Source organism: Dunckerocampus dactyliophorus, chromosome 8 (genome assembly GCF_027744805.1).
Source record: "Dunckerocampus dactyliophorus isolate RoL2022-P2 chromosome 8, RoL_Ddac_1.1, whole genome shotgun sequence".
Lineage (NCBI taxonomy): Eukaryota > Metazoa > Chordata > Actinopteri > Syngnathiformes > Syngnathidae > Dunckerocampus > Dunckerocampus dactyliophorus.
The window spans coordinates 31,037,586-31,063,364 of record NC_072826.1 but is presented as its reverse complement, the minus strand read 5'-3'; the positions used below and the strand labels follow the sequence as shown (position 1 = coordinate 31,063,364).

At 43.4% G+C, this 25,779-nt stretch overlaps 1 protein-coding gene across 24 annotated transcripts in view; it reads right to left on the bottom strand.

Annotated features, from left to right (window-relative positions):
• itpr1b (inositol 1,4,5-trisphosphate receptor, type 1b) overlaps nucleotides 1-25,779 on the bottom strand; it is a 110,125-nt gene that overhangs the window by 31,430 nt on the left and 52,916 nt on the right. For 10 of the 24 annotated variants that reach the window (XM_054785932.1, XM_054785939.1, XM_054785938.1 and 7 more), the window contains 10 exons: nucleotides 20,456-20,491; nucleotides 17,948-17,995; nucleotides 17,365-17,494; nucleotides 14,075-14,265; nucleotides 7,178-7,358; nucleotides 6,407-6,669; nucleotides 5,420-5,620; nucleotides 2,682-2,792; nucleotides 975-1,070; nucleotides 756-890 (listed from right to left, as the gene is read on the bottom strand). In XM_054785932.1, coding sequence (XP_054641907.1) covers nucleotides 756-890; nucleotides 975-1,070; nucleotides 2,682-2,792; nucleotides 5,420-5,620; nucleotides 6,407-6,669; nucleotides 7,178-7,358; nucleotides 14,075-14,265; nucleotides 17,365-17,494; nucleotides 17,948-17,995; nucleotides 20,456-20,491 — 1,392 coding nt within the window. The remainder of the gene's footprint in view (nucleotides 1-755; nucleotides 891-974; nucleotides 1,071-2,681; nucleotides 2,793-5,419; nucleotides 5,621-6,406; nucleotides 6,670-7,177; nucleotides 7,359-14,074; nucleotides 14,266-17,364; nucleotides 17,495-17,947; nucleotides 17,996-20,455; nucleotides 20,492-25,779) is intronic. The other 14 variants (XM_054785933.1, XM_054785941.1, XM_054785945.1 and 11 more) reach the window with 5 other exon arrangements.

The window sequence follows — 25,779 nt, the reverse complement described above, 5'->3', positions numbered from 1 at the left end:
TGCGTGTGGCGTGTCTGAGTGCTTCATTGAGAAGCCTGATGGCCTGTGGGTAAAAGCTGTTTGCCAGCCTTGTGGTCCTGGACGTCTTGGCAGTATATCTATGGTGTTCCTTGAATAATTGGGCACTTGCACAGTTGGAGCATTTAGATGAAGTGGTATGAGGAAATGATGAACCAATAGTTTTCTGTTGGAAGGCAATTCTTTCTGCATTTCCCGTATTCATTAGCATTTTCAACAATATTTCAACTTTGGTTTTAGGATCAATTTTGCTTGCTGTTGTCAGTCAAACTCAAGTATGTTCATACACAGCTGCACTCGACGAGAGAGACAGGTTCAGCAACCACCTAACTCTGCATTTTTCAGCGCATGCATGGGACATATTCGCTCTGACTTCATTTGATGTCTAGCTACGAACCCCCCGAGTGTTTGAGCTGGTGACGACTGCAACCAGATGTCACGTGCAACCCGGCAATACATACCGTATGCTGCTCAAACTCAACTTGTTTGTTTAATCACATGGCTGTGGGGTGTTGATTTTCAGTGGGCGTTTTAACTTGAATTCTGCTATCTTAACACTGCACTGCACAAATGGAGGGCTTAAAAGGAAAAGTCCATGTGTGCAGAACGGGAAGTGTCACGCATAATTAACAGCAATGAGGACATGTCACATGGATGAAAGCCAGGCGCAAATGTCACAGTAGATGTGTGTCATGTGGCCATGCATGTGGGGACGTGAATGCTGATTGCTCTCTTACTTGATGTGCCAAGATGTAGATATTGTGGCCAACGTTCCGTGGAGATGCGGAATGTTCCTCTTCTCCTTCCTCACCCTCCTGAGGCTCTTCCACCTCTATCTCGCCCTGCATGTATGCCTTTTTGATCACTTCGACCTGCATGAAAATAGTCTTGTGTCACAAGGAATCCGCATCTTCTATCTAAATACTCTGAGGCCTTGCATGGTGTAACACATATACCAGCTCTTTAGGCCTCATGTTGTACAGAATCCTCTCTGCATTCTCACTGTCATGGCGACTCTCCATAATGGCAAGAAGAAGCTTGGAGGCATTATTCTGTGGGGAGATTAAAACATAATATGACAAGCCACACAGAGTTTACGAGAGAAGCACTCAGAGAGCGCAGACCTCCGCCAAGCGCCGTAGTTCTCCCTAGTTGATCGCTGAACGGATGGAACCAGTGTCACAGTTAGGGCTGTAACGATTCATTTTAATAACGATTCGATCCGTATCCCGATTTGTGGTTGGCAATACGATTCAAGGATGGTATTGGTTCATTTAGAACGATACGATCCAAAACCATTCAGTAACTTTCAATTGATTCAGTAACTTTTTAGCCAAAAATGTTACCAGTCTGACTGTGAAATCAACACGTGGATACTGGACAGTGCAGGTGAAGTTTCCTAGACTGTTTGTTGTATTTTTGTAAGGGACTCAAGTATACATGAATTATGGATATAAACAAACATGTAAACAGGAATTAATAGCAAATGCAACACTTCAGGTTGAATTAACAATGAATGAATTAACAGGTTGAATTAAATCAAGTCAGTGATTAATTCTATCTGATAAAACATGATTTGAACTTTAATTTCATAAGTCATTCACTTCTCTACCCCAAGTGTTAAAGAAGTTAGAGCAAATTTCATAGTGGGAAATAGTGCCTTAGAGTCAAGACAAAAGCTAAGATTGACCCACGGACCTTGGCAAGTAGTTTGAAAGTTTGCAAGGCTTAAAGTCGGACTCAACTTTCGAAGCACTCGTATGACTCGATGTGGTCCAACACTCCAGTATAAATCCAGGATAAAGCATGGCGATGACATCACAGGTATACTGAACCGAGTGTAGCGTGCGAAGTGTAGGGCGTCTAGAGTCACTCTTTACAGGACAAAAACTCACAAACTTGTGCTCTTTGGAGGGAAGTGTCGGCTCTGTCACCTTTACATAGCGTCATCTGTGCCCCCGCTCAACAGGCATGACTAATCAACTTACGCCAAATCAAACTGTTACACGAGTAACGTTTAATGTCTTTCTCATTAAAAGGTCTAACAAAAAACACACAGCCATATACAGTAAAGCCTGCCGTGGTTAAATCCAATGCTTCATTTCTAGCATGGATGCAATCGATTGATTCGTTTTTCAAAGATGTTAGATCGATATATGTCGTCCAGAATGGCAACTTGCTGGACAGAGATCGATGTAGTTGGATATAGGAATATAAATCGATACATTGGTGTAGTGGATGAATCGTTCCACCCCTAGTCATCGTGTAGCCTTCAGCCTGGTCATCAGGCTCGTGCTAGAGGCAAGCAGGCTAGAGAAGACGTTTCCCCAAGCCGCGTCTACATAACCCACACTGCTTGTTACGTCGCTACAAGTTTTGAAGCCAGACTGACGATCGACACTTCCATGGCCAAACACAACGATGATGTGTTCAAGAACCACCAAACAAAGTGAAAAATCTCAACGCTGGACAAGCTTAGTATTGACTTATAGTGAATGAGACGTGTTTGCTTGGTTTTTTTCGGGCCCGTGAATGCTGAATCGCAAATGCGCGAGGATCCACTGTATGGGATCCTCTTCTTTCTTACAAGATGATGTGGATTACTTTGCAGTTTCACCAGGGGTGACTGAACAGGCTGGAAAATAAATACATTGATCACTTACTTTTAGCTCCAACACCAAGTCCATCCTCTTCTTTCCCAGGGGATTGATGTCATTTAGGATGAGAGCTATGATAATGTCAATACCGTTGCATTCATGAGTGGCGATGCAGTTCTGCAGGGAAAACAAAGATAGATCTGAACTTATTGGCATTAATCCATTCATCAATGGCGCATGCGTGACCTCACTGAGTACATACCCTGTACAGTACTACCACCTGTTTTCATATCCCTGAAGATTCCATAAGTTGACTACAGTCAATCAAACATTAAGTAAGAGTGTGAAGTCTAGCAGGAAGACTAGTAAGCAGTGAGGAATAAACGATCAAAATGCCGCACTGATGTGCTGCAGTCACTTCCAAAACAAACACATGACAATATACAGTGGTGTGAAAAAGTGTTTGCGACCTTGTGACCTCTCGGATGAGTCTTCACTAAGCTCTTGGGGTCATTTTGGTTGGCCGGCCACTCCTGGGAAGGTTCACCACTGTTCCATGTTTTGGTCATTGTGGATTTTGGTCATTTGTGGTTGGCTGGAGTGCCAAAGCTTTAGAAATTTATAACCTTTTCCACTTGAACTCAGGTGTGATAAACCACAGGTAAGTTATGTTTTAACAGGGGGGCAATCACTTTTTTACAAAGGGCCATGGAGGTTTGGATGTTTTTTCTCCCTTAATAAAAAAATGTTTCATTTTAAAAATGGATTGTGTGTTGAGTTGTGTTGTCATTGACTAATATTTACATTTAGGTGTGACAAACATGCACAAAAATAAGAAATCGGGAAGGGGGCCAGGACTTTTTCACACCACTGTAGTTAGATGTGTGAGGAAGACACTCTCAAGTAGAAACACAAATGAATCACCATCACCAGCCTGTTGCCAAACCTTCATCTTGTGAGTCATCCACTGTGATTGTCCTTAATTTGCGTTATTGTAAGCCAAGCATTTTTGTAATTTACTCCACTCAATGCCAGTACAGTAAACACACTTACTGAATGCTTTAAACTGGGTTACCAGCTACGTACTGTATATGCAGTCCTCCACAGATATTAGTGGAATTAGTGGAGCACATCCGCTTAGAAACCGCAAGCACATGTCTGCCGATCTGCTGCGTTCCCGGAAACTATATTTAAACATTTTAAATAGCAGCCAAAGGCCGTACATGAATGACCGATACACGTGCAAATTTGGAAATCACACACCCTGCAGACACAGTCATGTGCTGCGGAGGAGGGTCACATTTCTTGACTTTAGGTCAAGTTTCCTGAGGGTTGACTTTGTACTGCCCTGTCCTGTTTTTCAAGCCTTGTCATCCATAGTAAACGTTCATTAGGGTGAAAGGCAGGCAAGTTGTTTTAGCACTTATTTTTTTCTGGCTTTTCACTCCCTTTAAAGCTGCTTAAGCAAATTGAAAGCGTAAGAAATGTCATCAGTCGGTTGCTTCCTGCCAGTTTTCTCACGTGTGAGAAAATGACTCCGGGGTCAGAGGATGACCGTCATATGAGAAACAATGATTTTTAAAAATGCCACAGGACACACAGACCGGCTGACATTAACCCTTTAGGCGCCAGAGGGTTTTTTTTTTCAGTTTTGATCAAACTGTTTCAAAAATGTGTAGCTTGAAAATGATCAAGAACAAACGCATACTGAGAAAAATCATCAGTATGGCCCAAAGTTTGTGTTGGGAGTGAATTTACTCATCTAATTTGGATACATACCGACTGATCAAAATGTCTGATCCAGTTGTGATACTCTTCCTCATCTCTCTAGCAAACCCAGTCATCATCATAGTGATTTACAGCGAGATCTTGAACACCACTGCTGCCTCAACCCGTAGCTATAATTACTGCTATTATTAGAGGGATAGATATAAAGTCACTGTTTATCTCTCCATTATGCCTGCGAATATTGTCATTCATCCAGGTCATTGTATTCTCAGGTCATATCTATTAGCAGTGTATCTTTTTACCAAGGAGTCTCCCGCTGTTAGCCGCTATTTCTGCGTTTTTTTACATTCCCACTACCCCCCTCACCATTAGCGATGTTTTGACAACCCACCACGTCCCCTCCTGTCACCCCAAACATGGTTTAGCAAAGCATCGGCTCGAGTATGCTGCATGTGGACCGTCATGGTCACGGCGAGCGGATGCACTGCAGCATGCACAAAGTCTATCAACTTTGCATAGAAACAAAAGTTGCTCACACTGAAGTAAAGTATTAACGACATGAGGCAAGTATTTGCAGAAATGGCTTGTTTCAGCAACGTTGCTTGTGGCGATTTTGCGACTTTGGCACTTAAAGGGCTACCTTTTTACTGGGGAGATAAAAGTCGAGGAACAGTAACACAGACAGAAAATCAAGCCCAAATAAGCAACTACATGTTCAAAAACAAGCTCCCCCCCAAAAAATGCAACCCACGAATCCTGAAATTAGAATATTAGAATATTAGTTAGAATAAAACAAGCCCAAACTGAAAATAAGTGGACCTGGCAACACTGATGAGAGGGAGTGCGATGTAGCCCAAACGAAACTTGCATTGCGTTGACCAAATTGAACAAGTCACTGTGACGTAAATGGAGAGAATTTCTCAAACAGAGACACGCTGGAACTCCCACATATAAAAAAAGTCACAAATTAATTTGACGGCTCACAACTGATAGAAAACAACATCTCCCACATCCGTACACTCGTGTCTTTAGTGTGTGTGTGCGTGTGTGCGTGTGTGTGTGTGTGTGTTGGCCACCTGGTTCTCATGACAGGGACCTTGACAGTATTCAGTCAGGCTTTCCACAGTCTGGTTGATAAGTCCCACATTCTTCTCATTGATGTAAAGTCCGAGTAGACCCAGACCTCCCGTGGTGCTGCCGCAAATACAGTCCAGGAACTGAAGTGTCTCGCAAACCAGATTGTAGTTGTTCTTGTTATTCTGACTGCGTAGAAAGTTCTGGAGAGGGAAGCAGCTGAAATCAATAAAACAAGTCACAGACTTTATGACTAGATTTCATTTAATAAATCTTAGTATGCGCTATGAAATTTGCTGTGCAGCCTTCGCATTGCTCCGAAATCAGCAAAGCTTTACATTTATTTTCTGTGTGAGTCCATTCTGAAATTGAGAAAGTTTAGAAACCAGTTTTATTCTTAATTTAAGACAAATATTCTTATTCTGTAGTTGCAAAAAGGGTTTTTAGCTTGTTATTAGACAAAATAATTAATTTCTTGCAAACAATATCTTCATAAGAAATGGATAGCTGTGATTTCTTTACATAAGATATTTTTTTCAGTTTAGGAAAAAAATAAGAAATGGTTGCTGAAAATGGGTCTTTTTTTACTTTCATGAAACGTAGCTTTTGCAGTGTACATCTTGAACATTTGACTTAAATCTAGCGATGTGATGAAGAACAACCTGCTTATTTTAGGACTCATGATATTCCTAAAAGTCACAAGATAAATATTTTCTGGTTACAAGAATGCTAGCCATTCTAGCTTACCCCATTGGCAGTTTTTTTTGCTTGAAATAAGAAAAATTGTCTCATTTTAATATAATTTGGGCTTCTTTCAAGTATGGCCGTTTTTGCAGCGTACCAACACTCATAGTGAAACCAGACAGCTGCGACAAGAAGTGCCTATTTTCAGCCGAGTTTCATTTCTACACACCCGACTGTCTCAAGCTTGAACACGCCACACGATTACGTGAAGCCCGTTTCACGGCGCCTCCAGTGTGACGACTGACCTGCAGGTCTCGATTGTGGTTCTCACACAGCAGCTGCATGAGGCGCAAGATGGGCTGCATGATGGTGATGATAACGCTCATCTCGCCTTCCTCTTGGCCCTTGTCGGCGGTTGGCATGGAAGAGCCGTCAGCAGCTGCTTGGTGCTCTTCGGCTTCAGCCTCGCGACGGTATGTGGCGAAGGCCTTCTTGGTGACAGCTGAGGCTTCCGCCAGCTGCTCCTTCACCTCCTCGGTAACCATGGCCACCAGAGGCACGTCCTTGACTGACCAAAGCAATCGCATTCAAACATCACAACAAAGTCTTCACGTATTCTACTTGAAGTTGTAGTGAAAATGTTAACATTTACTTGCGATGCTCCGATCAGGGTTTAATGCTGCCGATCATCCAGGACTGAAATCGGGCCATGCCGATACTGATCACATGGATGAATTGCTATTGGCTAATAATGTAATGCTAATAATGCTATTATCTCGGAGAACTCTGTGACTTCCACGGCTGAGAAAGGCGGGTCATCTAGTCTGATGAATTCAATTATTGTTTTATTTTTTGGGTTCCTAGCCTAGCCTTCTGACTGTCACACACACACGTACTCCACTGCATGAAAGGATCGCTGCACGCTGCAATAGTGCCAGCCACGGGTATCAGTGATCAGTGTTGAAAGGCATTTATCAGCATATGCCCTTCTTGGGATTTTTCACGAAAATTGGGGGACACTGATCGATGGCCGATCGATCGGAGCACCCCTCAGGTTTAAGCTTTGGACCAATCACCTTTCTTGCGTGCTGGAGTGTCTTTGTCTGGAGGCTCCTCGTCTTTCTTCTTGTTGCCCAGGTCACTGGTGTTGACCGTCACGGTGGCCTTGATCTCCTGCTGGGCGAGCTTCATGCGCTCATAAAACACCTTAAAGAATTTCTCAGACTTGTCCCCCGTCAAACGATGGTAGAATGACCGCTGTGGAAATAAATGAAATAAAACAATACTTTCAGATATACTATGGAGTATGTGCGTTCAACGTTTCAGTGAAATCATTCATTTTCGATTATGACACTATCCATCCCTCCATTTGCTATGCCGCTTATCCTCACTCGGGTCGCAGAGGTATGCTAGAGCCTATCCCAGCTGACTTTGGGTGAGCGGCAGGGTACACCCGGGACTGGTCGCCAGCCATGTGGACAAACAACCATTCACGCTCACATTCATACATGGACAATTTCGAGTTGCCAATTAACCTAACATGCGTGTTTTTGGGAGAAAACTCAAGCACGTACTGGGAGAACATGCAAACTAGGCACGGAGATGCCCATCAGAGATTCCAACCCAGATCTTACAGATCTCCTGACTGTGTGGCCAACACCGTGCGGCCTGATTATGACACTAGCCTCTACCAAGTCTTACAAAATGCGTCATATTGCTTACAAAAGTCCGCAGAGCTTCTAGGACGGGAGTCTGCAACCCGCGGCTCTTTTATCCTTCTGCCGTGGCCCCAGCTGGTTTACGCTTCCGTGTAGTCACTAAGCTCCCTTTGACATCGTCATGAGCCTTTCAAAGTTCTGCGTCGGAGTTGAGCGCACGCGGTGCAACTGGGGTAGGGACAGTGTTTTCGGGTGAGAAACCATGACTCTGGTCAACTATTTAGCTTGTTAACGTCCTTCAGCGCTAACGAATACTGGAACTGGAACTAATTGATGTGTTACAGCAGTTTTATTTTATTTATTTTATTATTTAATCTGGAATAGCGGGAGAAGGCATTTGTGAAGGTGGGCTGCACGCCCTCTCAGTGAGTCATATCAACACAGAAAATAAAAGCAGATGAATTACAGCCATCACGGTCTGAGTTCTTTGGAGGTGTACGTCACGCTACGCAAGAGGGCATGGAGGGGGAGGACAGCGCTCGCCTCGACGCAGCAGCATAAACAAGCTGCGGATGGAACAGAGCAAAATACGGAACCATGGAAATGCTTAAATGAGAACAGTGGCGGAGGAGGAGGTGTGTGGCAACAGAACGGCTTGGGAGAGAATAACCCTGCACCCGATCTTAAGAAACGTGACTCATGTCCAGGTGCCAACAAGTGTGCCTTGTCGCTCCATCAGGAAAAAGAGGAAGAAGAGCGGAATGTGATATAAATTGAAGGGAAATATGAGTAGCATTACCTTCAGTTTAGTGTTCAAATAGGTTTTGCGGGTTTGACTAGGGAACGTAAGTAAAGCGGGCATGACGTTGGTGTTTGACATGGAAATGAGACCACAGATGAAAAGGCTTGGTCATTTTTGTAAACACCGTGTAGCCTTAAGAAGAGCGTGTGCAGTTCTATCCAGGATGCTGTCAGGGGTTCTGAAATAAGCAGTTATGTAAGGCTGCTCTCACAGCGCCAGCAAGACCTCGCTGTGCTCACCTGATCTTACCCCATCTGCTCCGTGCACGGCGGCCTCAACAGAGTTATGTCATTCGGGCCTTCGTATTTGGAAGCAGACAAGCAACAGGGAAAAAAAGGACGGATGGGGGATTTCCATGCAGCTACCCACGACTTGGAAATGTTATGCAAATATGAACGGCAGTTCCACACCCCCAAACATGCACATGCTGCACACATGGTCACGTGCAGATGCCAAAATGAACACAGCATTTTTATTTATTTTTCTTGTGATTCCAGACCGCAGATCACGTAACAGCAATGTGGTGCACAATTATGCAACACAGAAGTTTTTTTTTCCTTATTATTAAGAGAGTGGCAGCGTCAAAGTGAGGAAGGGAATGTCCCGTTAGAGCCGCCGCCTTGTTCAATGGCATCGTGTGCACGGACCTGTTGTTGTTCTGCACGGGGCTCATATGTTCTGTCCTATTTTACTCCCAACAATCCCTCCTTACATAAGAGCAGTAATCAGCTGAGTGGTTGCGGTGAGGGCACGCTGCCGCCTCAGCCTAACACTGTTACATCAGCTCACAGGAGCTGATCAGGGGGAAGCGAGGAAGGGTGTGGCGTGTGTGTCAGGAGTGGGGGGATAACAGAAAACCCTGCCCTACTTTTTGGTGGCGGAACTCAACAAAGTAGTGTGCGAGACAGTGGGAGTGGGGGCATGTTTGGAGGTTAGGGGGTGCTTCTTAAGTGGAAGCAAACGATATTATATAAGACTATTTCCAGGGTTAGAGGCTCACTTCTGAGAGAACAACAGTCGCATATGCAAATAGTGACAATCACGTACAGAACTAAAGTGGCGGCAGATGAATGCAAATTACTGCAAAGTCATCCGCGCCATCTAGCCTGAATACTTGACGCACTAAGTGGATCAGTTGAGAATGGGGCATAACAAAAGTGATCTGCTCCGGAACCATTAGACTTATGCAAGCAGACCTACTTGTCCAGTCAGTCAACTGCTCTCCAGGATTGCAGTCTCGCAAGATTATCACATCAAACAGACCTCATGACAGTTTCAATGAGCAGCCGACTGAAGCAAAGGAAGACATTTTCGTCACTTGTCTGTCATATACACCAAAAAATGCCAATAAATACCATTGGTAGCATCACAATACTACAGTAATCCCTTGTTTATCACGGTTAATTGGCTCCAGACCCGACCGTGATAAGTGAATTTCCGCAAGGTATGATTCCTTATTTATAATTGGAATATTTTTGTAGTTAGATCTTCTAAATATGGTTGTTAACATTATTAGAGCCGTCTAGACATGAAATAGCACCCCTATAGACAACTTTACACTCCTATTACCTGATATGGTAGACAAACTAAGAGTAAATAAGCCATTTATAACATAAATAAGACTCGAGCTTGTGTGCGTTACTATAAATGTGGACGTGACAGACAGGCGGACAGGAAGTGATGTGTTTCAGGTTTGCGTGTGTAACGGCAACAAAAGTATCCCGTGTTTGTATTTGTGATTTTTACTGGGGATTATTGTGCCTGTTGTGAAATACTGTAACTCGCGCCTGCACTAAAAGCCTGTTGTTTCCGGCGATCGAGTCTGACCTGACCTTGCGTGTCTCCCTGAACTGTCACGTGCCCGCGTGACAGGTCGTTCATTTTCCCATTCTGGTTTCAGGGCCTTACTTCCGTTTTGCTTTGTCCTGTCTTCTGTCTACTTTACTCTTCTTCAATCATTCGCACCTGCTGCTGTTTTAGTTCCGTTTCCATTTAGTTCTGCAGGATGCGTCATTGTTTTGTCGGTGTAATGACATCCTTAGTCATTACGCTATCATGAGCAGGGAATATCAACATGGTAGCACAGCAGTATCAGTAAAAGAGCATGTGGGTTGCACCTCGAAGCACGCTGCAGTGCCGTAGCTGCTATAAAGCTGATCACATGACAACCAATTGCCACTTTTCCACATTTTCGGTCGAGCACAGAACGTCAGCAAGTCGTCACCAGCATTTTCCTCTGAGTTCATTCAAAAGGTTCCGCTTCATGCTTTCAACCAGCCCATGTGGCCACCTGGTTTGTTTACAGACGACATGCGCATGCATAACCCAGCGTGTGTGATCGTGCACGCCACAAGACGGCTGCACCTTCATCTCCGCTGCTAAACATCATAGTCACAGCTCGCAGCATCAGGATAGTCTCGTTGCGTAACGTGCAGCACCTTCACAACCTGACACCCGCTTGACTGCCAAACACATTACAAAGGTTATTGATTTTCTTCTCTGACGTGCCGAGGCAACACCCAATGAGCAAATGCAGAAGAAGAAGAACTGCCGAGCGACGTTGCAAAAGGCGCAATCAAACCCTTGGACGGATTGAAATAAAGTTACAAGTGAGCTTTCAAAGGAGACTCCCCGTCCGCTGTGCATTTAGCGGACAGGTGGCATGTTAATGACGCCAAGGACGACAATCTCACTTTGCAGAGGCTTTTTAAAGCTTTCCAGGAGGTAACTGTATATTGAACTTGAACTCCCCAGGGGGTAGGAGACGGCGGCGAGTGGTAAATCATGCTCAGACGACCGGGGGGAGCCACAAAAAGCCTATTGAGTAAGAGGGTGGCACCTGTTTGCTCCCGTGACAGGATCTGAGGCCGTGAAGACAGTGTTGTGAAGATGGCGCAGCAGCGCGTCTACATTTCTTTCCTTACATAACACAACACGCACGCTCTCTCTCCTCTCGGTTAGCCTACAAGTGGATCCTCCAGCCTGTGCTGATGGTGGGTGCAGAGGAGAGGAAGAGTCGTCCGCCGAGCGTTGCGTGTGCAGCATGTCTGCTTACGTTACACCTCTAGTTTCACAGTAGACTGCTTTTGCTACACGTGTGGCAACCTGGAAGTTCTAAGCATGTGCACACAATGTTCCTCTTCGTAACAGCAACTTCACTTGTTCAATAGCTAATGTTTTACACATTTAAGAAGCATGAAACTAACTTGGTGACTACGTTAGCCACACAAGGTGAGATTGGATAAGACAGCACATGCGAGGTCAAACTCAATGCATTAAATGTTGCAAAGGTTGCTGAAAATGCTGAAAATGACAAATTGATTGTATGATAGCGAATGTTAACGTCGGCTGCAGACACGTGGCGGTCAGAAGTTTACGTACACTCATCATGAGCATTTTAATGATTTATTCAAACTGTCGTTTTTTTCAGGGAGGAATGGTTAAAGCAGGGGTGCCCACGGCATATTCTAAAAATTCACATTCACATTTTAAACAGAAGAACATTTTTAAAAAGTAAAAAAATCTGCAGTAATTTTACAAGAGAGAAAAAAAACACTCCATACTCTCTCTTGCTCTCTGGTGTGACCGTATCTAACTTACTGTGTGGAGATATGAGGAAATAACTGTAAAACTATAACATATGCAATGAAAATATGTCTTTTTTTTTCATAAATTGTCCAAAAAGAAACGGAGAGAGAAACGGAGCACTAAGGACATATTAGCTCTGTGTCTTGTAAACTTATTATTCAATTGACAACCTGATGATTGTTCTAATTAATATTAATAGAACAGATAATATTATCATGATGATAAAATAAAGTAATGAAGCATTCAAGCGCTGTGTTGTGTTTTTCATGTATCTTTTAGTGGGGGACTATACGCTGGTGCGTAACGGGGTTGATGATAAATGACAAGCGGCATCCGTCGGTGTCGTGTCAGACAACACAAACAACAACGCTTTCCACAAATGTTTTAAGTCAACAACAGTGTGATGTTTTCATGCATTGATGGATAAATCTTTACTGGCTCCCGTTGCATGTTTATTTCTAACAAATGATTTCATCTCACCACTTAAAACGCCTTTTTGCCATGTCTCCAAAAGGCGCGTACGCCCACCACAAAGGGTGACGTAGCGGCTGTGTTTTTATAGGTACCATGCTTCGCGTGGAAGACGCCGTACGCAACTTTTCGGCCCCATTTTGTGCGTACGCAAGCTTTATAAGTGAAACCCCACATCATCTTCTCTCTGGTCTTCATGTTCACACAAAATGTGTAGTCATGGCAATGAGCCTGGACTATCCCGAAAGCAAATAAACAGCCTCCTCGGAGAATTCAACGGGCATGTTTTTGTCTTGTTTTTCATTTGGACAACAAGAAGCCTTCTGTCCTAAAAATGGGGGCAAGGCAACTTATGTAAGCCGGGGAAATGTGATGCATCTGCTGATGTGTTGCAAATTCACTCCAGACCATACACCATCTTTCTACAAGGCTCACTTGTTCCACCTATGAGACCTCATTGTTACCGGCAATAAACAATTGAAAGTACCAACCAAAAATTGAAGCAACATTTTTAAAAGCTGACATGAAAAATGGAGACTCGCAAGCCAAAGTTCATTCCGCAACGCAACTATTGTGTTGCGTGAAGCGTTAGCATCCGAAACCGTTTACAACTGCCTCAGATGCAGAACAATAGTCACGCATCCCTGACAAGACGCACGCCACCCTGCAGAGCACACTGAGTCCCTTTGTACTCTGACCTTCACGCACAGTCAAGAAGTCAAATGAGTTCATCTGCGCTCAGTAAAGCTACACGGCTTTTCCTCAGGTAGCAGCGGAGCTCTCACAGGCCTCCTGGATCTATCCCGAGGCCCCCAGGAGGCCGGGGCCTCTCATTGCCCTCTTTCCACCAGCAAAGCATGACCCATTTAAGAATCCAGCTGGAATGCTAGGCGGCCCGAGCTTCTGGCGTCATTGCCCCGGGCGGGCAGCAGCTTATGTAACGTGAGTCATGTGAGCGCCTTTGTGTGCTCTCTGGGAAGTCAGACCTTGTCAGGTAATGCTGCTATGCAAATAAGAGGCTATTACGCAACACAACTGTTTATGCCAGACGACACAAAGGAGCGCACATGTCCGTGCAACGATGAAGTAATGCAGCTGCATTTACCTCTAATGGGCAGACACTCGCTCACAGCTGACCTTCCTGACCTCCCGTTGCCCCTTCTGAACTCACTACATTTTTCAACGAGTTAAAACACGTCCAAGTCTGACAGTGAAGGCTTTGAAAATACTGTATGTGTGAGTTGTACCCATTTCTATGATGCACTGAGTTGATTTTTCTCAGTGGTTGACATTGCAGAGCAGTAACTAGCATTCTTGACACTAAGGTTTCAAACATGCAGCTAACATCTACTTGTAGAGATTCTGCAAAACACACTTAGAAACTCCAATGGAATTACAGGTTCACCCGTACTTCCCACCAGGCCGTCCCACACACCCCAGTGCCCCCTGCTCACCTGGATGACGGTGTTCCCACCCTCCAGCAGTGCGATAGCAAGCAATATGCTTTCTTGGAAGATCCGATCGCTGGTGGCATTCATGATGAGGTCAATGACAAGATCAGAAGCCCCCTCTTTATCCAGATGGCACTGGACCTCCGCCAAACTCAGTTCCCCTCGACCGCCAACCCCGGAACTGACAACTACAGCTCCAAAAAAACAAACAAAAAAAAAGATCATCAATTAGACTGGTTCAACGTATCTGACAAAACTAGTCCAAATGCATTTAAAACGGACAATTTCCTTCAAGGGATAGTCGGGTGATTTGACATGACGTTGTATGACATCCCCATCAGCAGTGTAGCACATCAACAGCCACTTACCCCCGCTCATAGTCAGGTGATTTGACATGACGTTGTATGACATCCCCATCAGCAGTGTAGCACATCAACAGCTACTTACCCCCGCTCGGGCCCCTAAGTCCAGTTCTGGTTGGATTTTGGTGACGGAGAACGGCATTTTTGTGATGCAAATGTATTACTCCTTTCAACGTGTATTGTTTTGAGAAGCCAAACCCCAGGGACTACCTGGAACTACGTTCTTCTTCACCAAAACCCGACCAGAACTGGACTTAGGGGACCGAGTGGGGGAGTAAGTCGCTGTTGATGGACAACACTGCCGACGGGGATGTCATACAACATCATGTCAAAAAATCCCAACTGTCTCTTTAAGGAAATAATAACCGGAGATTTCGAGAATAAAGTGGTCAGTTCAGGAGAATGAAGTGTTAATATGAGGTGTGATGGCGTCGTACGTTTCAGAGGGAAAACAGAGCGTAGCTCTTCAGGACGGAAGGACACTTTCCTCTTGCTTCAGGAAAGCTTTTATTCATAGCGTGGCAGCAAAACACAGCAGTTAAGCACAGATTAGCATGTCTAGCAATCTCGCTTCCGCCTTCCTTACCCCGCCCCCTCCACATGCCCAAGGCCAAAGGTCACGAGTCCCCCCTTTTCATAGCTGTCTCAGCCAATGCCTGTAAGATAAAGATACACGTGTTTTCTCGTAAATTTACGACTTTATTCTCGAAATCTCTTTTTTTTAATACTGCGTCGTAAGAGGCAATGCCTGCGACAGCTATGAAAAGTGGGCACTTATGTGACCTTCGGCCTCGGGCATGTGGACACATTGGGCACATTTACGAGACTGAAGTCGTAAAGTTTCAACTTTATTCTCGAATAAAATCATTTAATTATCTCTCAATGTGGAATGACATAATGTTAAATTATTCTCCAGTGGAATCTTAAGTTTCGCTATTTATCTGTTCCAAAAGGTCATACGAAAAGAAAAAAAACAATGAATCCGTTCCAGACACTCAAAACATGTATACAAAACAAAACACTCTACAGAGAATTATAGTTTTACACGCAAAAATGTTATTTTGCAGCCGTCTTAAGAAATACACAGTGCGCTTGAACACCTCGTCAGCAGCAGCAGCACAGTGCAGTGCTTGAGAAGAGGAAGGTAAGGAGACAGACACAAAGTTGTCAGTCTATATTGTGTCTGTCTATCTGTCTATGCAGTGACTGAGGCACCACTGCGTGGATGCTTTGCTTGGGCACTCGATTCGACGGACTAGTTTGTTAAGCGCACGGATTGGTCGCGTGAGAACCGACACATATTTGTCCATTTTTTAATTTTCATCAAAAACCGAATCCTACAAAAACCGGGGGGTACCGGACATGATGCAGAATAATGAATAACGATGCAGAATAACAATGAGTGACTTCAATCCACGGAGGTACGCCGGCAATCTGTGGTGAGATAACAGCACCATCAGAGCCGTCTCTGGCTGGACGGGAACTGAATCAACAACACAGCCCTTTCTGGACAGAGCTTGGCGCTGCGCTCGCCTGGCAACAACACACACTACGCTGTGCAGAGGGAGACCAGCCAGCTCTCAACAAGAAGAGCAAGACATCCGTGACCTTATAGCAGTTCAAAGATCTTATTTGTCTCTTTGCAAAGCTGCGATCGAGTTGAACGATGAGTCAAATCCGCGGTGAGAGAGTCAGAGCCGCGAGTTGGAATAAATGTTGTCGGAGAAGACTTGAGAATGTCAGCGCTGATCAAGCCTTGAAGATAAACGTGCACTTTAGTTCAGAGCATTCTTGCAAATAGATCGTCAAACATGCACGGAAAAAGACGAAGGTTGACAGTATAGCCAGACACGTTTGGAGTCTGCAGAGGGGAAACAGTTGCACATTGGAGAAGTGCTGTGTTATCAAGCGTTGCATACTTCAGACTTTGCTTGATGGTTTCCTGTGACTGTTTTTCACTGTGCTGATTCAACATCATGTCATAATAGAAACACCTACTTGCAGTATGTCTTGAGTTTGTCCTGAAGGTAGAATAGATGTAGTCATTGAGTGGAGCAAAAAGGTATCAGTTTCATTTGCAATTGTATCAAGTAGCTGTTCTTAATGCTGAGTTGCAGACAGACGCTGCAAAGCAGGGGGCTCAAACTCAATTTACCCGGGGGCCACTGGAGGTAGAGGTTGGGTGGCATCAAATATTTGGAGTGATGCCGGCTCCCAGCATGCTTTGCGGTACTTGTTTTGTAAAAAGTTCCATGTTTAGAGTAAACATAGTTTTCGTTTATTATTCCCCATAGTAGTACTTTCACTATGTGTGTTTACTTATCTGTTACCTGCTGTGCTGTCAGTGTTGTGTTGGCACCGCGACTGTAGTCAATGTTAGCATGCTAGCAGTGCTAACATGCGAATGTTAGCATGCTAACACCTAGCATAATAGTGGCTAAAATGGCTAAATGAAAATGGCTAAAAACACTACAATGCTCATGTTAGCATGGTAGCAATGCTAACATTAGCATGCTAACACCTAGCATGATAGTGCAATGTACCGCGAAGGCTAAATGTCCCGAATGAGTTGAGATATTTGACTTTGGGACGGTCTGAATCGGTTGAGAGAAATGTGGAAGTAGTTAGAACGCTTGCAGATAAAACGCCGGCAAAAACTGCGCTGAGCTTGGGCTTGGCGGAGGTAAAAAACTGTGTCAAGACGCTAAAATTGCCGTAGTTTGCCGTCATAAGAGAGCTTGGGATTAATTACGGCAAAAATTTGAACACAAATGAATGAGTTTCCACCGTTAAGGCGTTGCTTCTTGACTGCACGATCGGATCCATGAAAGACGTACTCTTATTGGTCTATTCATTTAATTGTTCTGAAATGGCAATGCACTGAGTTCTCAGGGTAACAGCAGGACACACATGCAATATGAATAGACCCACCAGTGGGAGGTTTCCCCTGGGCTCCAGAAGAAAGTGGACCATTGCTGAAGGGCGTGTGGCTATCTCTCCTCTGACCAGGTTTGACATTGCCATAGTAACGGTTCACCAAAATCTGTCGCAAAGCTTCCCCCTACCAGGAAAAGATACATGTTACAAGTCAAACAAGTATGAAACATTCCAGGTATTCGTGAAAAGACCGTTTACATTGTCAACTTTCACTTTATTCTCATTTGTACATGTCTTGTTAACATAAACATAAAGTACATAAAACCATACAGCATATTCTTCTATTCTCTGCCTTCTGACCTCTGTCGGTGGTGTTCAAAAGCCTTAACACTGATGTAGGCTACTATAAAAGAATACGCGCATTGTCTTGGCGTCTACACGGTCCCTCTTTGAGTCCACAAAAGAGGAGAGCACGTGCAGGCTTACGCTACCTACTGTATCATATCATAACTGCTGCGTGGCAGGGAGGTAAGTGAGTGCCATGCTGTGAAAGCAGTGTGACGGAGGCTGCCAAAATGAGTCAGTTGTCAGCGGTCGATTAGAGGGAGGCCTGAAACGGACCAAACTCAGTACCTACCCTCCTCTGATCCTCCAGTTGCTTCTGAGGCTGACTGGGATCAAGCTCCTTTAAAGGGTGAGTTGAGTTAGCAGAAAGCAAACAAAGGTTACAGAAATAATAAAGAAAAGGGGAGGAATTTGTTAATACAGTGCACATTAGTTGTTTGACTTGCATTGGGTGCAAATGACATCATGCGGTTTGATGGTGGGGTCATGCAGCAAAGGGGGGGGATACGCTCCTGAACAAAATCTCAAGGCTTGTGGAAAATTGGTCATTAGGTTTGGTGAGTAGGTGAGTTCATTACAAGGTTAAAAGAAACAATTTCATTCTTGCAATGCAATGCGTAACTTAATATGAATATATTTTTAAATACTCTTTGTAAAGAAAACTAGTAGTGTGAATCTGTGCAGCCCGGGGGCCATTTGTGGTCTGCGGCTTGTTTTTTATTGGGCTGTGGCACAATGTGGAAAGGAAATTAAACAAAACGGGAAAAAATTGCAAATATAAAGCTAAAAGGCAGAATGTGAACATTTTTCTTGGCTTTTTTACAAAATAAAAAAACCCATAAAAATATCATAGTGGCCCCCTGCATCTTTTGATTTTTCAGGATCATGAAACATGACAGAGTTTGCAATGTATTACAAACTTGATTCAAACTCAAACACCGTGTTCATGAGCTGATCAGACGATTACGGCAGGGGTGTCCAAAGTGCGGCCCCGTGGCCATTTGCAGCCCGCGGCTGTGATTTTATCGGCCCGCAGCGCAGTCTAAAAATGTAATTTAACACTTAAAAAAAAAAAACAACAGCAGCAAAAATGGGAAAATCAATCAAACGTGAAAATATGAAGAGAAGAGCTGTAATCTAGCAAGGAAAAAAAGCCATCATTTCTGGAGAATAAAGTAATAGTATGAGGAAAAATGTCATTTTAGTAGCATGACGTTGAAATATTAAAAGAAAAAAGATTTAGTTTTTTTAAGACAACAACAATGAATAAAGTTGTAATTTTTGGAAACTTAGGTTGGGGGAAATTTATAACACAGGAATAAAGTCAAAATATGAGGAGAAGAAAATATATACAAAAGAAAGTTGAAATGTTTAGAAAATTATACAAAAAAATTAACAGCAGAAATTTGACCAGAGTAAAGTCAAAATTTTAAGAGAAAAAAAAGTTTTCTAATGAGAAAAAAGTTGCAATTTTATGAGAATAAACTTGTAAAATGAGGAAAATGATCATTTTTGTAACAATGCTGAAAAAAAGAAAAATACATGATTGCTTTAGAAGATGTAAAGTTAGAATTATGAGAAGAAAATTTACAAGAGGAAAGCTGAAATGAAAACAAAACAGCAGAAATGGAAAAAACAGCTGTCATTTTAAAGGAACAAAGTCAAAATATTAAGAAAAAACTCATAATCAACAAACCTCGCAATTTTACAAGAATAAAATTGTATTGTTATGGAAAACATGTCCTTTTTAGCAGCATTTCGCCTATATTACAAAAGTGGAATGCAGTTTTTTCCTGAGCTACATCTACTGTAGCTTCTTAGCATATCTCTATGTGTTGCTTTCACTTTTCACTATGTGGCTCTCGCTGGAAAAGGTTTGGACACCCCTGGTTTAAGCCACAGCCTTAAAATTCAAAATCTCCACCAAAATCCGTCTTTTGTGTCATTTTCTGTCTGATATTTCCAGTCATGACCTGGCAAAGGCAAAAAGGCCCTCTGTCTCTGAACGCGGCAAAGAAGGCCTCTTGCGACGCGTCCCAGCTGCCGAGGTTGGATGCAGTGGCATGAATTGGCGGCTGGACATGTGGAGATGTCGCAGAGGGAAGCTCCCTCTTGATTGAGGGCCCCCGTCTGCGCAGGACAACACTGCGACATCTCCATCTGTCAGTCAGGCAAGCCTGTTAGTAGATCCTCTGGTTTTGGGATGGATGGACGGAGCCAAATTTTAGAGCTTATTTCAACGTTATGAGGCTGTGGTCTTTTGATCAGCTGATGGACAGCCTGTTTGGGTTCAAATGCAGTTTTCAGTAAATTGCTAACTATTTTTCTTCTTTTTGCATTTTGATGCTCAACTTGGTTAGAATTCACCAGCGGGAAATGTCAGTAATTGTAAACTGTCATGTAATATTTCATTCAAGAGCGTGTCTTCCATGCAGCGCACACACTGGAATCACTGCACTGCTCATCACTAGAACACACGGGTCAAATGGAGAGAAAAACAACATCCTCAACAATTGAACACATCTGGAATGTTGTTGGCAGAAGTCCTCATTTGTTTAGTGAAGTGTGTGACAAGCTGGCAAGTGTGGAAGACACATAAACCACGGCAATTAGCGGGAAACGAGCTCATAAATACCCATGGAACCGGAAAAAAAACATCTCACTAATTTCTTAACACACAAGGCAAACTAACACAACTAACACGGCACATTGGATCGGGGTGGGATGAGTAAAAATGCTATGACAGCTCATCGGCGGTGACCCAAAGTAGACACCTGGGCAATACAGGTCTTACACACACCTCAGTGGGGACTTCTGGCTCAGGCGGGGGCGCCAGCTAAGTGGGGATAAAAGAGTTGGAAGATGGTGAATTAGTGATGGTGCCTCATGACTGCCACGTGACTTACCGCTACTGGCGACTATCAAACAATGCGGCAATACAGTCGTCCATCGTTTATCGCGGTTAACTGGTTCCAGAACTGACTGCGATAAGTGAATTTCCGCGAAGTAGGATTTTTGTAGTTGGGGCATAACAACCCTATGGTCACCTTTACACTCCTGGTATTCTTTGTTTACGCCACATTGCCCAACTGTAATGCACAGGCTACGGGATCACTGCAGAGACACAAGAGACGGCCACCGCTTTAATCATAGCATGCTACCTGGCTAGCTAGTTAGCCTCCAATTTGTTTACTTAACCCCTTTAAGCGGCAAAGTCGCACAATTGCGACGAGCGACATTGCTGAATTTGAACAGGTCATTTCTGCAATGATGGTGCCTCATGTAGTTAACACTTTACACCAGGAGATGGCGGACATCTGTAACTTCAATCTGAGCAGCATTTGCGGGTGTTTCTGTGCAAAGTTTCTACATCTATGGACTTTGAAGCCCTTTGTGCTTGCGGCCATGACAGTCTACACGCAGCACACTTGAGCCGATGCTTTGCTAAACCGTGTTCGGGGAGGCAGGTGGGGACGTGGTGGGTTGTCAAAACACCGGTAATGGTGAGTGGGGTAGCAGGAATGTAAAAAGAAAAAAAAAACGAAGAAATAGCGGCATAGTGAATGCTCGGTAAAAAAATACACTGCTAAAAGATAGATATGGACTGAGAATACAATGACCTGCGTGAATGACAATATCCACAAGCACAACAGATAGATCGCCATAAAGCATCTGTCTATGTAACAATAGCAGTAATAATAGCGGTTGAGGCAGCAGTGGTGTTCAGGATCCTGCTGTAAGTCACGATGATGATGGCTGGGTTTGCTTGAGCGATGAGGAAGAGTATCACAAGTGGATCAGACATTTTGATGAGCCGGTATCGTGGAGACAGGGATCTGACAAATTCTGAGCCCGGTGGTCATTTACAGTGTGCCTTTATCTCGAACCATTTACAAGCTACAACCTTTTGAAATAGTCATGTCGAAACTGAAAACAACTCTGGCGCCTAAGGGGTTTAGAAAGGGTTTCAAATGGAGTGGGGAAGGAAAACAAAGTAAGAAGCCAAAATCTCACCACTTCCACACGGAATGGGAGAATGGGAGGAACATTTTTTCCACTATGTCACGTCGGACATGCCACGGCTGACTCCATGCAGTGTGAAGGTCATGCAATACGACGTCATGTCTCATCAATGTAACATTTCTGATGCCTAGTGACCAGAATACTACATAACATTTGTCTCTCAATGTTTTTTTGTTACTTATAAGAGGCCATAGTCAACCACAAAACCGCAATCAATTAACTCATTTTAGAAAAACCGCAATAGAGCGAGGGACGACTGCACATTGCTCTTCAATAAGCGCCAAGCTGTCAGGGCAACACAAACTACGCATGCTGTATTTATTTATTGTCATTTATACAGTGGTACCTCGGCATACGAGTGTCCCAACTAACGAGTATTGTTTTTTTTTGTTGTTTTTTTTAGATGCAAACTGTCTCTTGGCTGATTTTTTGCTTTGAACTGCGAGCTAAAAAGACAGCTCTTTGTGTGCCTGTGTCAATGGTTGAAGAGATAGCAGCGCTAGCATTAGCAGCGCAGTAGCTAGTCATCAACACATCAGTAAAACATACGCACATTATAGCAATCTAATTTACATCTATCCATTTTCTATGGCACTTATCCTCATTAGGGTCGCGGGGGTATGCTAGAGCCTATCCCAGCTGACTTTGGGCACGAGGCGGGGTACACCCCACATATAGACAAACAACCATTCATACTCACATTCATACCTGTGGACAATTTAGAGTCGCCAATGAAGCTAACATGCATGTTTCTGGAATGTGGGAGGAAACCGGAGTACCCGGAGAAAACCCACGCACACACGAGAAGAACATGCAAACTCCACACAGAGATGTCCAAGGGGAGATTCAAACCCAGGTCTTCCCAATCTCCTGACTGTGTGGCCATGCTAACCACCGTGCAACAGGAACAACATTAAATTTAAAGCACGAAATGAATACAGACCCACCAGTACCAGCCTGGACTTTGTTTTCCAGAGAGGTTGTGTATCGAACAAATGTGCACATTAGCACTCTATCAGGTCATCAAATCTTACCTTTATGCATTCCCACATAATATTAGCATTTGGGACCACATATGAGGTGAAAAGAAAAGGGAAAAATACAGTATAGTCGTCTATCTGTACAGCGTGGGACTAAGCTAGATGGTACATTCAAGGACCAAAGTGGGACAAAAAGCCGCACACATTAAACATGCAAAAACTGGGGGATTTGTAAATGTATATTATTATTTTTAAGAAAATAATGGCCCATATTTCCAAAATGTATATCTCTTTGCGTAGAATTTTATGTTGTTATTGTAGTTGCATATCAAATCGTTTATCACAAAGACATTTCCATCCCTACACATTATAGATTAAGTGTGATTAATTATGAGCTAGCATCGTGATTAAATATTTTATTCGATAGACAGCCCTAGTAATCATATCTACAAATCATGTGGCGTCCAATCATCACGACTGTTACCACTGGCGTATATTACGGTGAGTACAAGGTTTTTTTGCCACTACATTTCATGAAATTAACGTTGTACATTTATCAATTACATGTTTTTTAATGACATGGTGGTGATTGAACCTGCAAAAAATGAGCACGTTTAAGTGCTCAACTCAACTTTACATTTTTTGTCAGCTTTTTAGTCAGCAAGTTCGGAGAATGTGTCGTATAAAAAAATAAATAAAAAGAACCCTACAAGACAGCCGTCTCCCTCTCCCTCTGCAGAATGTCAGACTTCCTCTGTTTGATTACAAACAGCGTCTGCTGCCCTTTTATCGCCATTTACCATGGCGGTGAAAAGCTTCGATTCCAGGAAAGAATGGGGGGGGAGGAAAAAAGTGTTGGGCCTTATGTAACGGCTTCCTGAAGCTGGCTTGGACCCAAGAACCGTGCAACATTAACTTAAGGAAACTGGGACAGTGCTGCTTGTTTCCTGGGAATATCTGCACCACCCCCTGTTGACTGTGGAAAAAAAGAGCAGCCTCCCGACTTCGCCCGCCGTGGAAGGGAGGAGGATAAACGAGGACAAGCAGGGTCTGTCTGAGGTTGTTTGGCACGAGTACTGACGGAAGTGCGGGGAGAGCGAGGCAGCATGACTGAGGGAGTACATATTAAACACCTAAAAAGTATACAATGTAACGCACAGAATGAGCTAGAATGCTGTCAAACAATAACGTGGCACGACTCGTAAAAGCGGATGCCATTTTTTAAAGACTCGCATCGCATCAAAACAGTTCCTTATGCAGCCGACCGCTTTCGGTACACAAGTTACATAAGAGTTCTCAGAAAACAAATTTACTTTCTAATTACGGGAGAAGGCGTAAACATTATCTCAGTGTGAATCTATGACCAGCATGAAAGCTCACATATTTTGATGCATGTGCACGTGAGGGAAGGGTGAGCACATGCAGTGAATGATATAATCATGCTTGATTACGCGAGTGCCAGCATGTTCATGTGCTGTTCCCCCCTGGCTCGTGTTTGATCAACTTGCTATTTCTGGGAGCCCGATTAATAACGTGTGGGGGGTGTTGTGGTGTCAAACGGAGTGGCGTGAAGGTTGACGACTGCAGCCTTTACAGAAGTCTGCCTTGTCTGTGTGATAGGAAGTTGGGGTTTTGGTCTGTTTTCTATGCGAGTGATGCCAAGCAACATGCAAACAGAACACACTACAGTGTTATCACTGCACGGTGATAGGGAGGCTGGGGATTTCCATTCCTAAATTGTTCATCAGTATGTAAGCGGGCAGAATGAATTCAAAGTAGGACGAAGGGAGAAACTGAATGCGTAATGGCTCCTGGTAATTCCGGAAAGGCCGTACCCAACTATTTCCCTAAAAGGCAAAGCTTTTTTGCTTTCCTTGCACCCACACCCTTTATAAGATGCCATTTGGTTAATGGCTTGATTTACAGTCCTAACTGTAATATTTCCACATATTGATACTTTTGATTGGATTTGAAACAATCACACACACATCTTGGTAAGGTTCCAGATCAGGCATATCAACACAGTGAGACATTTTTGTACCCAGTAAAGCAATAATCTATTGCATGTCCCACTGATGCAGCCCCGAAACAACAAACAAATGGAGACAAAAGTTCAAACGTACAACTACTGTGGAACCCCGGTTTTCATTGTTTCAAAACATCAAAACAGATTTTTCCCATAAGAAATAATGCAAATTCAATGAATCCATTCTAGACACCCAAAAATCCATACATAAAAACACATTTTACAAAGAATACTTTACAGGTTTACATGTAGAAAACCAAGTGGAATACATACTGTATATTCACGGCTGCAACTAACTATCTTTTTCTTAGTCGATTAATCTGAAGCTTGTTGTTTCGATTAATCGAGTAATCGGTTTGGCCTTAGAACAGGGGTCGCCAACCCGTCAATCGCAAGCAACTAGTCGATCTTTGAGACTTACCAAGTCGATCTTATACGTATATGTTTAGTACAGGCACCGTTCAGGGCGGGCTTCATATTTTTCACGTGAGGCCCCTTGCAGGGCAGCTAATGTCTTCTAATCTAATCTTGCCTGGCTTCATGGCTAAGGGCTGGGATCTTGGGCTCAAAGAGGTCGGTGACCATTGCCCTAGATGGACCAAATCAGTATGAAACAATCACAAACAGTTAGTGGTTTGGTCCGCAGCATATCAGAAAAGAGGCAACGTGAATCACTGTTTTCCAAAGTCAGGAGCGATGTGAGAATATCTTATTTTGCCTGAAACACAAAGATAATAGGTCTGCTTTCAGGGACATCTAAGGAAATCTAAAAAAAAAATCTGAATGGAGAGGGTGAAATCAGAGGATATTTACATGTTTAAATCATAAAAACAATTAATAGAATACCAAAATAATTGTTGATTAATTGATTAATCTTTGATTAATTGTTGCCGCACTCCATATATATATAACAAATTCAATGAATAAATGACTGATAAATGAAAGACTGTTGCTGGTGAACATGGTGATGTAGTCAAAGTTCCTTATAAAAGCATTTGCAACTTGTTTTGCAGCCGTATTTCATTTTAAAAAAGCACAAATTCATCTAATACTCAGAAATACGCAGTGTTTATAAAGACTTCATTAGCATACGGC